The following is a 16,680-nucleotide window of genomic DNA, read 5'->3' on the forward strand; positions in this document are numbered from 1 at the left end:
TTGACATTGAAGGTGGACATTCAATTACTTTTAACCATTTTCCACTCAACTCTAAACAGTGGTGGTTATGACCGATATTAAATGGTAATTTTTTTTTGTATTGATTTGCCGGGCTTTGGCCTATGAACATCTTTTCTCCAAATACCCTGCCTCTGGGACATTGGGTTTACCAGTAGAAATGTTTTAAATTTGACCCCTGTGACTTTAAATTGTTCAAAGTAATTTCTTTTCGCAAACCTTGTCAGTCTCCATCCAAGGGACCTACAAGACCAATATCATGCTTCTTGCCCTGGTGGTCAATGAGAAGTTTTGGCTTTGTTTAAAAGTTTTTGTTTCAACATAATCTAAAGTAAACAGAACAGGCCATAAAGACAGAATCACGAAAACCCCAAAATGACACCAAAAAATAAAATTCAAATGCACATGTTTTACTGAGAAACTGAGCTAAACCCAAAGTTTAAAGTAAAGCTTCTCAGCATCTTTAATTTCCATAACTGCTGGACTGTAAAATCTATCTATTTTTATGTGATATGTACCATGAACTGTCCTCTATTTGATTTAACTAGTTACCAAGTTTGGTTGAGGCTAGACTTCTTCTTTTTGGAGTAATAGATCTAAATGCAAAACTTTAAATAAAGTGAAATTGGACTCAATAAACGATATAAGTGATACATAAATTGTGTCTGAGGTCTCAATAACATAATATTCTGAAAATCTCTCTACTACATACCTGTCTAGTTCTTGGGTATCCAACTGTTGTGTTTACTACATAGTTCTGAAATATAACTGTTATTGGAAAATAAAAGTAGCAAAGTTAGAGTGTAACCTCACGATGACCAATTTACCCCCCACCGAGTAGACTAATGTGTCGGTAAGTGCTTATGTCCCCCAGAATTTCTTCACTCGCACTTTGTATTAAATCACTCGTGTCATGACGTAGGTTTGGTCAGTATAAATACACATAGCCATCTGATACGAGCAAATTCCCAACCGACACAAGACTCAGCGATACCCCAAGGTAGGTATAATTTGAATTTTTTCTGTATTTTAACTGACATTCTTTATTGTTTCAACCCATCTTAGTTCTAATTCACGCTTCACAAAGGATATGTAGATAAAAAGTACTGTTATACGATATTTATATATATGTATTTTCATTTTTTCCCGACCGTAAAATGAAATTTGCACATTAGTCACATAACTCAGCTGTGTAGCTGTTTCATAAATAAAGTTCCATCTGGCAATGCTATACATATATAATACGTGCTAACAAAGAATGCCATGGCATGATTTAAACAATTTGATTCTTTAATTGGATAAGCACAATAACACGCGTCTGTTAATGTTTCCTCTGATTTTCGTAAACAAAAAGTAAACAATACCGACAAAAATAAATATAAAATAAAGATTATTAGATATTCAAAGTATCATCATACGTCATGTACTAAAACTAAAAATCTGCTGTCGTCATGGTGAAGGATTTAGAAATAGAATTATTATGGTATGCATTAGTTTGAATGTGACACCAAGTCGCGATAAAACTTGATTTCAATATCATCTTAACTAACCTATAAGCAAGACTACTATCGATTTCGAATTTTGCTTAAGATTAATATGTTGCTCAAAAAATATAATACGAGGTAGGATTTTGAAATCTAATTCGATATTTCTACGTATAAACAATCAGCTATGTACTATGAATTCACTGGAAGCTTTAGGTCTGAGGAGGAATGGGTCCAAACTGTCGGTATGCTCGACTATTTCATTAGGTTGTCTTTTTCCCCGTATCAGATATCCTTCCTGGATTGGAATATCTCTTTATTTGATGACAATTGTGTGGTTTACAGAAGTACATGATATTATATATATAACTCTAGCTGTAAGTAGCTTTATCAGATGTGGCTGAAGGGGAAAAGTCGACTAAATATATATTTTGATTACTTATAGATGGGAAGTATCAATTCTTCGTTTCTCTTTGGAATGTTTCTATATTTTACACAGATCATCAATTTTGGGCATATTTTTTTCCAAAGGAAATCATTCATTGCTTAGAACTTACATGATGGCGTAATGGTAAACTTGATCGAAAAAAAACTAGAGAAAAATGTTATTTCTCTTAAAGATAAAATCAAACCACTGAAAAAGACTGGATAGACGTAAGTGAGTTTGAAATCTGATAATATAGACATATTTATACAGCTGTACTTGTTACTATTAAACATCACTTGTCTGACCTTATGTTGATTACGTCAACCGATTCTACTGTGTACCTATTTATTGTCGTTTGCCATGTCATGTAGCTCTAGTATAGATAAATCCCTAGGGCCTGTTGGTATGGATGAGATGGAGCAGATTTAATTAGGCATCCTATTTGTTTGTTCAGGATATTTTCTTAGCCAGTTCAATCGTGAAGTGACGTTAGATTGGGATCTGTTACAAACTTATCACCAAACTTATATAAACAATCGACAAGAGCTCAGACATGTTAACAAAATACAAATACAAATAACGTAAATTTTGTAACTAACAGCACAGTCCATCCTCCTTCCTGTAGTGATCACTGTCCTGTCAGTACTGACCTCACCTTCAAAACCTTAAAGAAACGTGCTTATAAGAAGACATTACATTAATAGTACTGACTTTGACGGAGCCAATGTCTATCTTAATTCGATCGACTGGGACTCTGAATTACGTGGGGATATTGAAAACATTAACTTTTTTCTTTCTGACAAAATATTGACTGCTTTAGATAAATTTGTTCACCACAAAATTGTACCAATTTGGCCTAACGATAAAAGTTGGATGACTAATGATATAAGACTAAAAAGAAGACAAAGAAATCGTCAGCATTCTAAAGCCCAAACATCCAATACCCCAGCCTCTTGGACCAAGTTTAGAACTATTCGGAATGAAGTAATTGCATTAATATGAGAGGCAAAAGAAGATATCTTTCAAAATTACAATCATCTTTAATAGACAAATCCATACCCCCGGGAAAATGGTGGCGTGTTGCAAAATATCAAAATCTGTAATGGATTTTAAAAATAAATGTGAAAATGACTCTCCTTTGGTTATTAATGGTAATCTCAAAATGCGCCCCATCGTTAAAGCTGAATCTTTTAACAATTATTTTGTATCAATATCAGAAACTGAAAAGACTGCTGACGATTTACCTACCGACTTTAACTGTCCAGGACACAGCTTCTCGACCTCTGACATCACAGAACAGGACATTATTGACCAACTTCACCAGCTTAATGCTAATAAACCTCAAGGAAAACCTCTATTCCTCCAAAATTTATTAAAGGAGTTTCTCAATCTTTAATTAGACCTCTTTTTCTAAATTTTAATAAATCTATCTCTACTGGTACTCTCCCTTCTGTATGGTAAAATGTCCATGTAACACCCGTGTACAAGTGCAAGGATTCAAAAAATAATCCATCCAATTATAGACCAATCTCTGTTACTCCTATTTTCAGTAAATTACCTGGAAAAATTGTTTTTAAATATTTAATTCAATTATCTCTCAAGTTTAGAATTATTTCTAAGAATCAATCAGGGTTTCTTCATGATGGCATGATGGTTTATTAAATTTGAATTAAAACAATATGGATTTTGTGGTAATATACTGAATTGGTTTTCACCGTACTTAATAGATAGGAGACAGAGAATGGTCATAAAGGGATTTAAATCTAACTGGAAATCTTTAAAGGCGGGGTACCACATGGGTCAGTTTTAGGGCCATACTTGTTTTTATTATACATAAATGATATAGGAGATAATTTATCATCTAATGTCAAGCTTTTTGCTGATGACACATCATTATATACATTAATAGAGGGTGACAGACAGGAGGCTGCTGTCAAACTTAATGAGGATCTACGCAAAATTACTATCTGGGCTAAAAAAAACCGGTTTCTCTCCTTTTTTCAAGACGGGCTGACTCTGGGACGTTGCATCCTGACCTTATTTTTAATAATGAAGTAATAAATAATGTCTCTAATCATAAACACCTTGGTTTGATTTTCAATGGCAATGCCAACTGGTCAACTCATATAAATTTTATTTATGAAAAAACTTATTCAAGACTTAATATTTTTAGAATGTTAAAATTAAAGATTGATAGGAAATCTCTTGAGAAAATTTATATTTCATTCGTTCACCAATCCTAGAGTATGCTGATATCGTATGGGCCAACTGTTCCCAGAGAGAGTGCGACGTCTTAGAGTCAAACTTGAAGCATTACGAATTATTTCTGGATTAAGGCGAGGCACTAGCCATGACATTTTATATAAATAGACTGGCTTGTTACACTTAGTCAGAGAAGACATTTACATCAAAATATTGCATTTTTGAATTTTTTAACAGTATTTGTCCATCTCGTGTATCAGACTTGCTACTTCCCTTTTTTAACAACGCTGTTAATTACAACTTTCGACATAACAGGTTATTTGATGTTCTATTATCAAGAACGCATTTATATGATTCTAGTTTTTTTCCAAAACTTATGTCGGAATGGAACGAGCCAGCCTGTCTGTTACCCACTATGACATCTCTTGGTGCACTAAAAAGGAATGTTTTAAACTCATCAGATATGGGTGCTTATCCAAAATGTAGTAACATTTTTAAATACCATGGTGATAGGAAAATTAATATAACATTATGTCAGTTATGAAATTTTGCAAGTAATCTAAAATCTCATTTATTCAATTCATATCTTAATGATAGCCCTGTTTGAACATGTGGTGCTCCTTTCGAAGATCGTGAATATTTTTTCCTGCACTGTCCTCTGTATACTAATTAAAGACGAAAATTATGTAACTCTTTGTTAGCGCTAAATGACTCTATTCCTCTCAATACTCAAACTTTCATTTATGGTTTTCAGCCTCAAGACCTATATATGAATATTAATATTATGAAGACGGTTCAGAAATACATCAGAGACACCAAACGATTTTTCTAGACCCTTAACTAGCTTAATTTTACAATAATTTGGATATTTAAAATGTCTTTTTGTCCATTGAAATTCACTGAAAAGTACAAATAATTTCCTGTCCAAACTCTATAATAATTCATGAAATTTCTGTATAAGTAATATTCATATGTAATGTGCTTGTATATACTATTATATTTTGTAAGGAGAGGGCTGATATAGGCTTTGCCTGTTGCCCAATTCCTTTTGTACATACGATCAGTACAATAAAGTATTCTGAAATAGAAAAAATGTTAACAAGTTTCGGATTCAAACTGAAAATCGACGAATTGAGGTCAAATATGAACAAAGGTCATATCTAAGCACAGACTTTTTATAAAGTTCTCGAAACATACTCCAGCTGTTCCGAAAGCGGAAGCATCTTCGACTTTATTGACGGTACCCGCTTTATACATATGGTAGAATCCAATATGTTTAGATAAAGCTGTCTAAATATAGGAGTCAGGACATCAACTGCATTCAGCCACGGGGTATTTCTCCATTTCCGAACATAGTACTTGGGGGTCCTAACAGAAAAAGAGGACGTTGAAAAAGTGTCATGATAGCTCACCTAACATAAAAGATGACGTTGACAAAGTGTTATGATATCTCACCTAACATAAAAGATGACGTTGACAAAGTGTTATGATATCTAACCTAACATAAAAGATGACGTTGACAAAGTGTTATGATATCTAACCTAACATAAAAGATGACGTTGACAAAGTGTTATGATATCTCACCTAACATAAAAGATGACGTTGACAATGTGTTATGATATCTAACCTAACATAAAAGATGACGTTGACAAAGTGTTGATATCTAACCTAACATAAAAGATGATTTTGACAAAGTGAAGTCTTTATTTGGTATAAAAGTACACTGAAGAACGCAACAATCAAACATTGTTTAAGACAGAATAAAATTCAAAGAGGTCTTTAGGTTATATATTTTATACAAAATGGTCCTGTCTGTCCACTCTTGGTTCAAATACAGAAATGTAAGGAGAGTGATTTTTCGTATCAAAATACATTTCCGCTTGTTGTTAGGGTATAAAACATGATGAATTATTTACGTCAGGATAGTACCAATGCTTTGGTAAATATGAGAATATGTATTACAAGATGAGGTATAAACAAAGACGTTTTTGTACACCAATATCGACCAGCATGCCTCTCGATAATATTGAAAACGAAAGTAAATTTTGTACATTTTTTCCAGAACGAAAATGCTATATATTAAGGCTGCTCTCATAGTAGCAGTCATCTGCTGTTTCAATGACATATCATCAGCAAGAGTAGCCAGTAAGGTGAAGCTCGACGTTCTGGAACAGGATCTGATCGAGGTTATTGTCAGGTATGCCAGGGATAAAGGGGAACAAGCTGTCAACGAGAAAAAACAACAGAAAAAGAATTTCTTTGAAACAGGTAATATTTACTCTCGTCTCAAAAAGTTCAACTATGTTCTTCATTCATTCTATGATTCGGAGATTTCAAAATTTTATTAAATATTTGTTTCGTTGACGTTTGTGCGCGAAAGATAAATTCGTCAAAGCTTTGAGAATAAACGTGGATAAATACAACCTGCATTGGTTTGTTCAGGCGTCGACAAGCACAACAAAGGTAATAGTGTGCGGCAATTACATCAGATGAAGATGTCGACTCCTGAGACACGGGAGAAAGAGGAATACGCTGTAAGATCTCTAGCTGCTGTTGAAGAACTCCAGCGACTGTGAGTACTGCAAAAACATGGCAATAGACTGTCATCATCAACATTATCATGTCGAAGATTATATCTTTTATTGGCTGGAAAGACATTTGTATTCGTCAGGAAAATATTAAATCAAATACCAACACTTAAGACTACATTTTATCGCATATTTTTGGGGTGTAATATGAGCCATTTTGACACCTAGCTCAAATGAAAATCCAAAAACCTGTTTCTTGAACAGAATTTGAAAAAAAAAACATGTAAGATCTTTTTGTACTTTTGTCAGTTAAAGATCAACACAAATGATCTGATTTGTCCATTAGGGTTTTGTGATAGGTGATTGCTACATATTACATGTATTGAACATATTAGAAATATTTCATAATATTACTTTTTATTGGATTAGCTGTGTCTTACTACGAATCCTGATGCGGGGTGTGAAAGGATTAAGGCTTGTGTCGTTGGTTTTGCTTTCAGAACAACTTCTATCACTTTGTTTAAAGAGGGTATTGTTTAAATAGGGTATTCATTTCGCTACTGTTCAGATGAGTGAAATAAAGTGGTCTAGTGTATCTGGTATTAGAATCTGTTCACAGATCTAAGAATTTGGTTTAAGTTCTTCAGGGTATGTTTTATTACACAGAACTGGACTGACCCTGGAAGAGATTCAGGGTTCCGAGAAAGTCGTTACGGAGTGGCGTAAGAATATCCCTTGCGCGAGCAAGCTTCAGCCGTCTGAATGCAAGTCAATGAGCCAACGGTACCGCACAATAAATGGTACATGTAATAACCTACAACACCCGGACTGGGGGTCTGCTGGTATCTCACAGAGACGCTATCTTCCTGCTAAGTACCAAAATGGTAAGTCATTTAATTGTAAACTTGAGTCACTCTATGAGGACCGAGATAGATAAGTCGGTAGAGCTTGAGGTTAATGAAATTTCAGTGGATGTGTGGTTCAATCGCTATGCGGAGGGGATAAAAGTTTCCTGCAGAGTTGTAACTGTGTTAGTGGCTTTGACATTTGGTAAGACATTTCACCACTATTATTATGGGTGGAATGCGACAAGCTTGTTGTTCAGTGACGTTACCGCAAGTTACTTCAAGATGACCTCGCCTCAAAGTGACATTGGTGGTTCACGACGCGATAAACACCCGGCAAATATAGGCTTTCAACATCATGTTTAAGAAAAAAAGATTGTGATATAGAATTTTTTTCCTTTGGTTTTTGCGTAGAATGATATACCCCTTGTTCAGTTAAGATGTGTTGAGCGTGAGCCAGTTAGTTTCACTTTTGATAAAAAGTGGCTAAACTGTATATTATGTATTCATTATGATCATCGATATAAAAACTTAGAAGCAAAAATCTTAATTTAATGCATTCGCAAACCTGCATAGAGACACTTTACCACATGTATTTTTTCTCCCCGAAAATATTCGGGGGTACATATAGTCACTTCATTGCTCTTCCGTCCGTACGTCCTTTTGTATCCGAGACATAACTTTGCCAACCGTCAAGCAAGGATAATGGAACTTGGCGTAAACACTTCTCGTACTTAGACGATGTGCAGTGTATGAAATGCAGGCTCGGCAACTGCTCCATTACAGAGTTATTCCTCTTTGTTCAAATTCTGTGCCCGTAGTATAGTTTTCTTTAATTTAAACCAGGAAAAAGAAACTTGTCGTACTAAGAGGGTGGGCATTGTATTAAATTCAGGGCCCGAAACCCGTTATTTACAGAGTGATTGTCATATTGTTGGGGAGCATTCATCAGTTTCACTGATATTCTTGCGTTTTCGAGCGTTTATTTCATATCGTGCAATCTGGATAAGAATTTTAATATGAATCTCTTTTCATCTAGTTATTTTGTTATGAGGATTAAAATTCCAGAAAATTAATGTACTATTTATTGTAGGAATCGGTTCACCTAGGAATGAAAGTCGTAACTTATTACTGCCCAGCGCTCGCCTTGTTAGCAACACTGTGTTTGCGGATGCAAGTACTCCGAAGCTGGACGGAAAGCTTTCGTTAATGGTGATGGCATGGGGACAGTTTTTAGATCATGACATCACACTCACACCCACTGCCTCAGGTAAATCAACTACGACTATCGACGTGGAAATGTGTGATAAGCATGTGATTATCCTGGCGGCAATGTTTATATTTAACTTGAAGCACACGAGAACAATATTTTTTTTATACATTTTCTCCTACCTTATATGACAGTGGGTCTATAATAATACAAAACAAGATGTTGACTTCTCCTTTTTCAACAGGTGAAGAAGGAACACAAATAGATTGCTGTGCCTCTACCGGTTCTGGAAGGTAAAAACTAGGTCATTGCATGATATTCTGCATGCTATATAAAACGTGTAATGATAATAAATTTATCAGGCTACCTATCCATCGACGACTGACAAACTGGTTCTCATAAAACAAGCTGGATCCAGTATTATAATTCCTTGTAAACTTCGACTTTTTGAAATGTTGGTGTCATTATGTTTACCATTTATTCAAAAGTGCTATTTTGTCAAGTTTGTCTCCTCTCTCTGGTGGCTGATTAGTTTGTTATCATTGCCTAGTTCTCACCATAACATTTTGTTTCCCACTTTACTTTACTACTTGGTACTTTTGCATCCCCATTTTAAACCTTCATTCTGGCTTTATTTGCCCAAGTGCCCTTTTTCATTCATTTCTAGTCAATCTTTTTGCAGATATGGAATTCATGTCCAGGAATCTCCCAGGTGAGGTAGCTCGAATACTTTGTTATTGGCCTGGTTTTTTGTTTTTGTTTTTTGTTTTTTGTTTTTTTGTTTTTTATTGTCGGCTTGGTTAAAGTTATTGATCGATATGGTGAATGAATTAACGGCGTATTAACATGCGTACATGTATCACTAAATCAACTATACTTATTTAAACAGTTCGTGGATTAAGATTTCCCGTGAAATCGACGAAAATCATTTCCCCACGAAAATTAAGGATTTTACAGTATAGCATTTCCTCCTATATTAATTAATTAATTGTTTGTTTGTTAGAAGTCAGTTTTCAAAGTTGAATTCCAATTGTTAGATTTCTAAACGTTTCCACTTTGGTGCATGTCATTAACATATCGACGTGACCGTAACTTCTACCGTGGGATTTTGAGATGCAGATTGATGAAGATTATGTCCTATGTGCATGGTCACTGTTATTGTGTTAGATATATGTTATACTGGTGAAATATCTAATTATATAATATTTTACAGCATAAGGGGAAATAACTCCATTGCGGTATTTGGTTGTTTTCGTTAATAGTTTGTACATAAATCCGGATAAGTTTACTGGGGCATAATTCAAAATCAGAATTCAGATTGAAGCTATATAAAATGGCGGCATCTTGATCTTAAAGGTCGTGTCTAACTTTTTATTTTAAGACATTATTTTACATCCGAAGTACACTTCAATTGTTAACGCAGTGCGATGTGTGCTTGTTTAAGAGCCAGACGGTTTCGTTGATTAATGTCTTTGGTTTAAATGGGAAGTGTCGCCAGTATGAGAAGCTTACTTTTCTTAAACTCCTTCTCTTATTCTCTTTTGCATTTTCCCAAATGTATTCATATAAATCTTTGTTTTACGACTTAATATCATAAATGCGTTATTTTTGCAGGTATTTGACCTCAATGATTTTCTTTTGAATGAAATATGTTTTCATACATTACTCCCTTTGTAATTTTGTCGGTTCAAGGGAACATGCCTGAATATGTTATTAGTTTTAAGTAGTGAAAATGGTGCAGTGATGCAGATGATTTAGGTATTTTAATTCATTTGCAATCCGAAAGAGTGACAGTAAAAATAGTTATTTAATTTGAATGTTTTTTTTCTTCTGTAATTGTAACAACCCGCTGTTGTATTTCATATTCGTTATCTTGTTTTACTCAGTCAATGACAGCAGCGAGCATGATATCTTTATATCATTGTGTTTGGGGATATACGATACATTTGGCTTTTCGGTCTTCCTATTTGCGATTTCGACTCAAAATAGAAAATTAAAAAAAATCACAATAATATCTGAGAACAAATGATCGTTTACTTATTTCCTGTATCAGCTCTCAGTTACGGACATTTTACTTTTAATGTGTTTTTTTCTTCATTTTCAGTTTTATGCCAGTTTAAAATGTTTATCAATTTTCTTTTCCCAATACCCGGTCTAGATTCCTTTAATAATGCCTCAATTCAACTCCCGACTTATCTTTTCAGCTGCAATTACAATCATGTATCAGATAAGATAATTAATGAATCGTCAAACTTGGAGAATACAAAGATCTCCCATCACAACGCCTCCCTTCATCCGTTCCCTTAAGGATATATGAAGGTCTGGTCTCCAATATTATATCGGGGATGATTATTTGTAACGTCAGAATATAAACCTAAAAAAAATTAAAATGTTGCTGCATTTCGTTTTTCTCAATATGAAATAATCACTTGCAGTGATCTTCAATTTTAGGTAAATAACAGAATTCTTTTTTCAAGAGATTTCTTTTTCTAACAAATTGTAATCGAATGATGCTGGATTAATACGAAAATGTAAACGTGATATCATCAATTGCGATTTTCATCTAAAAGAATATTTTCCTAGAACAGGAAACAAACTAAAATATTTACTGTCAGATCCTCATAATCAATTTAGTCTGAAGTAACATTTGTTTTTATCTTTTTTTTTTATCTCACAGAGACGACTGTTTTCCAATAGATATCCCTTCCAACGACAATCATTTTAAGACACAGTGTATGTCATTCGTAAGGTCGTTACCAGCCGCCGACTCCTGCGATCCAGGTTGGAGCCTCACACTTTCTCATTAAATACAGATTTCTGTTAACTCGTGCACCACATATCTAATTCTGTATATAATATACTGGTAGCGTTACTTATTGATTACTACTCTGTTAATTAAAATCCTGATTCAAGTTTTTTTATGGAATTATTTAAGTGTATCATATTTACGAGTATAAGAATACAATATGATTATTTTGTTATTACAGCCAGACGAGAACAGGCCAATGCCATAACGGCCTTTGTGGACGGGTCCAATGTTTACGGGTCGTCCACAGCAGAAGTTGCATCTCTGAGGGCATTTACAAAAGGTAAAACTAGTGTCTTCCACGGATTTTTTAGGTTATAGAATCGGGATTAACGCCATATAGTAAAACACACGCCGTGGTCGATTTACACAAAGCTGAAATCTTATGAGAAGTTCCAGAAGCTCCAGAAAATACTAAACAGTTAACTAATGCTTAAAATCTTGGGTACATCTTTGCATCGCCCCGCCCCTCCTCCTTTTCTAAATAGTCACAGCACATTGCAGAGGTTGTTACTTTTTCCTCAGTTACCTCCTAGTTTTCAGAATTAAGGCCCTTTGCATCAGTGGCGATTTCTAGAAGAATGTAAACCGCATGTATGATATAGTATATTTCATTACTGGACCTTTATATCTTCACATCTTTGTTGTAATTCCCATTCAATATATAGAGTATCAATTATGGGACCAGTGCACTTCCCCATCTAGATTGTGACATTTCTTCCGATCTCTTTGAATTTTTCTCCGTCGACCTCTCGATTTCAGAATTCAAACTTTATCGTCACCGACCATTCCTAGGTCGACGAATAGCTTGGTGATGCAACTTAATTAGATATTTGGCTATACCGTACCTATTTCTAAATTCGTATTAAAAAGCGCTATTTACTTTTGCCTTTTGTACAATCTTTAAGACCTTCCTGTCAACACAAAGTGAACTCTAATCTATCGGGGTTTGCGATTTGTTTCAGGACTGTTGTTGTCCTCTCCTGGTAACCTACCACCAAACGGAAGTGACGATTCCTGTATTATATCAGAACCTGGCGATTTTTGTATGAGAACCGGTAAGTCTACATTCAAATACACACATTACGCTTAAACTGTTACCACTGTCAAGTACACTATTCAATGTGAAAACCAGGTGATGAACATGTATTAATGAAACAAGTAAAGGAAATTAAATGGAAAAAGAAAAAAAAACAGAATATACATAACTTCGTATTTCAATGTAAAACGATTTAGGAGATTCCGTGTTAATATTTTGTTTATAGTTTGCTCTCACTTCTTCCATTTGGAGTGTGATCCTCGACATTCCAGTATTATTTTTTTCTGATTTTGGAGTGTCCAGACTTACATTCATAATGAATATTTTCAAACAATTCGTATTTGCAAAATTTTAAGCGATGAGCAGGTGAATAAAAAGAAAATTTATTCAACAATTCAGCGAATTACAGTCCCATACCGACACACCACTTTAGAGTAGTGTAGCAGAAATTATGCACAAATTTTCTTAGATGCGGATCAAAACGCACGACAGCGTGACCTACTTTTGATACATGACACACCACTTCATCAGGATGACCCCAAGTATGAATTTCTATTGAGGAGTAGTGTAGGACATAGATGCATCATGACACACTGCCTCACCAGTGACAAATAGTGTAGGAGATAGAACCCGGACAAGGTAGAGGAAGGACGGAAGAAAGGGACGGACGCACGGAATGACGAACGGACACAACGCATTACTATAGTCCCTTTGTTCCCGATGGGGAACTGATTGGCCGAAAAAGGAAAGAATCCTGACAGATAATTTCTATGAGTAACAAATATATATTCAACACGTTATCTTGTGATGCGGCAAATTTGATGCATATAGAATATATCTATCATGGGCCAAATACGCTGCTACAAATTAACTATAAAATACCTGTTTATCCAACAGGAGACGTCCGAGCTAACGTCGTTCCACATCTTGGTGCCAATCACGTGTTATTCTTCCGGGAACATAATCGGATAGCCCAAGAATTGTCTACCCTGAATCCGACATGGGATGACCAGCAGACTTTTGAAGAAACACGTAAAATTGTATCAGCCCTTCTCCAGCAGATCACATACTACGAATGGTTACCAAGCATCCTGGCACCAGAATTCCTTACTTCCTACAACTTGACACGATCGGAAGGCGATCCTTACAACTCAAGTGTTGACCCATCCATAAAAAACTCGTTTGCCGTGGCGGCCATGAGGCACGGACATTCGCAGGTGAGCGGATTCCAAGCATTTCTGCTCCATGATTACATGACATACAAGGTGAAATCCATACAGGACACATTCCTAAAGCCTACCATGGTCGTCGGCAACGCCGGAAATGACGTTCCTCAGCTTGCACGATGGATATGCTCAAATGAATCAATGAAACGGGACAGGTAAGTCACCACGCAATTCATCCCATTGTCTTAATTCTGATTAAATCCTTTCGTTCCATCTTTATGTTATTCTAAGTTTACCAACGCCAACACATACTGTCATAATGGGTGATTGACATTTTCCAATATTTAATATCGTAAGTTTAAAATTAGAGATTACATAACCTCATTGCAGTAATATCACTAATTGGTATTGACAAGTAAAGCAAAGTACATGTGAACCTGTTGTCAATTGGTGATGAAACAACCGCATTTTTTATCAGCCTTTCATACATTATTTAGAACTGCGTGTTATCATTTATGATACGTCAACAGTACAATATTGAATTTGTAGGATTTTGGAACCAGGTGTGCGTGATCTGCTTTTCCTTGATTCTAACGGCCATAGCTTTGACCTTGGTGCACTCAACATCCAAAGAGGGCGAGATCATGGAATACCATCATACACCAAGTGGCGCGAATGGATTGGTGCGCCTAAAGCAACATCGTTTAAGCAGCTGACAGATCATTCTAAACGGGAAAAACGTTTATTGGAAAAAGTATACGAGTGAGTGTTTTCTACCCCTTGAAAATTACTCTTGGGAATGTTTCCGCAACATACGACATATCTTCAGCGATTGGTGAGGCATTTGATTGTATCATTTACTCATTCCGATAGATAATTCAGAAAATTATGGCATGTTGCCAAAGTTAGATTATTGTTTCCTCCAAAGACAAACGGGACATATTTCACATCTATTTGCCAGCTCATGTTTACATATCATGTGTTTTACTCTCCACAGCCATGTTGATGACATCGACCTGTTCGCCGGTGGGATCTCTGAAAACGATGTAAAAGGTGGTCATCTTGGACGTGTTTTCAGCCATATCCTGGCACGCCAGTTTTCGGAGTTGAAAGCAGGGGACAGATTTTTCTACGAAAGACCAACGAAAGAAGGATTTTCAAAGAGTAATCATGTTCTTGTTTGTCTATTTTTTTTTATCTGATCTTACACTTTCAAGTTAGTTTTAATCAACGTAATCTTGAAAAAAAAATACATAGAAAGGTCAATAATCGTTTGGTTGAATGGATACAGAGTAATATATATGGACTCTTAGACCTCTCCTCCCTTTAATTGAACACAATTACATATCTTTGTCTCATTTAATACTTTCCAAATTTTCTAATGTTTTATGACATCATATGTATTAAAACGACACCTTTCATACCAAATGATATATCTTTGTTGAAATTATGTTGTCCATTCTTTTATATCCTTCCTCCAAAATATTTCAAATTAAAATGGAATTGTGAAACTTCAGTTTTATTTAACAGGATAAATTCGAAATTGTTTCTATTTCAGGACAACTAGACGAAATCAGAAAAGTTAAACTGTCCAAAGTCATGTGTGAAAACTTTGGACTTGATTTGATTCCAGAAAACGTCTTCAAAATGCTTTCAAAGTAAGGACAGTATTTGCAGTTTGTTTGTAGCGAACATTGAAAATAATTTTGTATTAGTTACATGTCATTTGTTTACAGGTAAAATGAATCATTCATATATCTACTTGAGTGTATTTTGTTTACATGTGCAGAACGAAATAACCACTCATCAGTTCGAGTCGTCTATCGTTCATGCTTACACTAGAATATCACCTCTCAGAATAAACATACGTACTGAACTTTGTTCTAAAATTTATTGAAGGCTAATCTCATCTAGATTTTGACTTTTCTTTTGATCACATTGAATTTTTTTTAAATTGTGTACAATTCTTGCGTCCGCGTACAGTAGAAATCACTCATCTCTTTAAGTAGTCAATTGTTGACGATAACACTTTAAGAAGTCTTTTAATAGTCTATCATTGGCTCTGTGTATAATTCGAATGTATATTCCTAATTTATAGATAAATTACATTAAATTCAACTTCTTTGGCAGTTTTGAGTTATACACACATAAACATGATATAGAAAGCTTATATATACGTCGATAGAGGACTTTAGATATTGAAGCCATTCTTTAACATACTGATAAATAGCTATAGTTATGTAATACACAAGACTGTCTTGTTTTTCCAGTGGAAAGACTCTGAAGACATGCGATTCTCTACCTGGAATGGATCTGTCAAAGTGGATCCCTAAAAGTAACAGAGATGAAGATGGTGGAAAAAGTAATTGAAGATAATGGTGATGGAGAAGAAATAGAAAATATGACGAAAGAAAAGGTAGCGGGAGTATAAGGTAGTGGGACAGAAATGGAAGAGAAGGTGCCAGATGTTGCAGATTACCACGGTCAAACAAATTATGCTTTGTTTTTTTAACCTCTCGTGTTATTTACCGTTTTGAGATTCTTACAAATCCGAGAGATGACGTTTTGATAAATTCCCTACTTTTAAGTTATTGAAAGTGTGAGTTATGGTATTTTTAATCACTGACGATCTTGCTTACACCCTGCTTACATAAAGAAATGATGAGATCCATTTTATCTGATGTCACACTGTATCTCCATAGGCTTGTATTGTCATTACCGGTACACTTGTGTTATTTGCTACTGCTCTAATTCAAAGGTGGAAATTGATATTATTTTCATTGTTAAGTATAGGTTAGTGTCAAGATCGTTAGATATCCGTCTGTCACACATGTATCGGTGTAAAAGTCCAATATTTAGTCGTACTAGTGTTGAATCTTTGAGTGGAACTTCCTTGATTAAGACATGACTATACATTTCGGTCATTGTTACGTTTTAGTTCCAACCCTGTCGGAA

The 16,680-nt window shown here is 35.0% G+C and overlaps 1 protein-coding gene across 1 annotated transcript; it reads left to right on the forward strand.

Annotated features, from left to right (window-relative positions):
• The first annotated feature begins 6,200 nt into the window (after positions 1-6,200).
• LOC132545057 (chorion peroxidase-like) lies at positions 6,201-16,095 on the forward strand. The gene is made up of 14 exons (XM_060208728.1): positions 6,201-6,399; positions 6,574-6,703; positions 7,326-7,543; positions 8,598-8,774; positions 8,959-9,007; positions 9,397-9,426; positions 11,392-11,495; positions 11,702-11,803; positions 12,486-12,578; positions 13,457-13,940; positions 14,275-14,487; positions 14,723-14,889; positions 15,284-15,383; positions 15,996-16,095. Exons 1-14 carry the CDS (start codon positions 6,201-6,203, stop codon positions 16,093-16,095), a joined length of 2,166 nt encoding a protein of 721 aa, XP_060064711.1.
• Positions 16,096-16,680: the final 585 nt, after the last annotated feature.

Source organism: Ylistrum balloti, unplaced genomic scaffold, assembly GCF_031769215.1.
Source record: "Ylistrum balloti isolate Yb309-2 unplaced genomic scaffold, AGI_CSIRO_Ybal_v1 Utg369592, whole genome shotgun sequence".
In the NCBI taxonomy this organism is placed as follows: domain Eukaryota; kingdom Metazoa; phylum Mollusca; class Bivalvia; order Pectinida; family Pectinidae; genus Ylistrum; species Ylistrum balloti.

Bases quoted from the DNA above. Each gene is read 5' to 3' on its own strand.
- LOC132545057 (XM_060208728.1), top strand. From the start codon at position 6,201: ATGCTATATATTAAGGCTGCTCTCATAGTAGCAGTCATCTGCTGTTTC. The intron at 6,704-7,325 runs GTGAGTACTGCA...TTTATTACACAG, and splicing joins GTTGAAGAACTCCAGCGACT to AACTGGACTGACCCTGGAAG. The intron at 8,775-8,958 runs GTAAATCAACTA...CTTTTTCAACAG, and splicing joins ACTCACACCCACTGCCTCAG to GTGAAGAAGGAACACAAATA.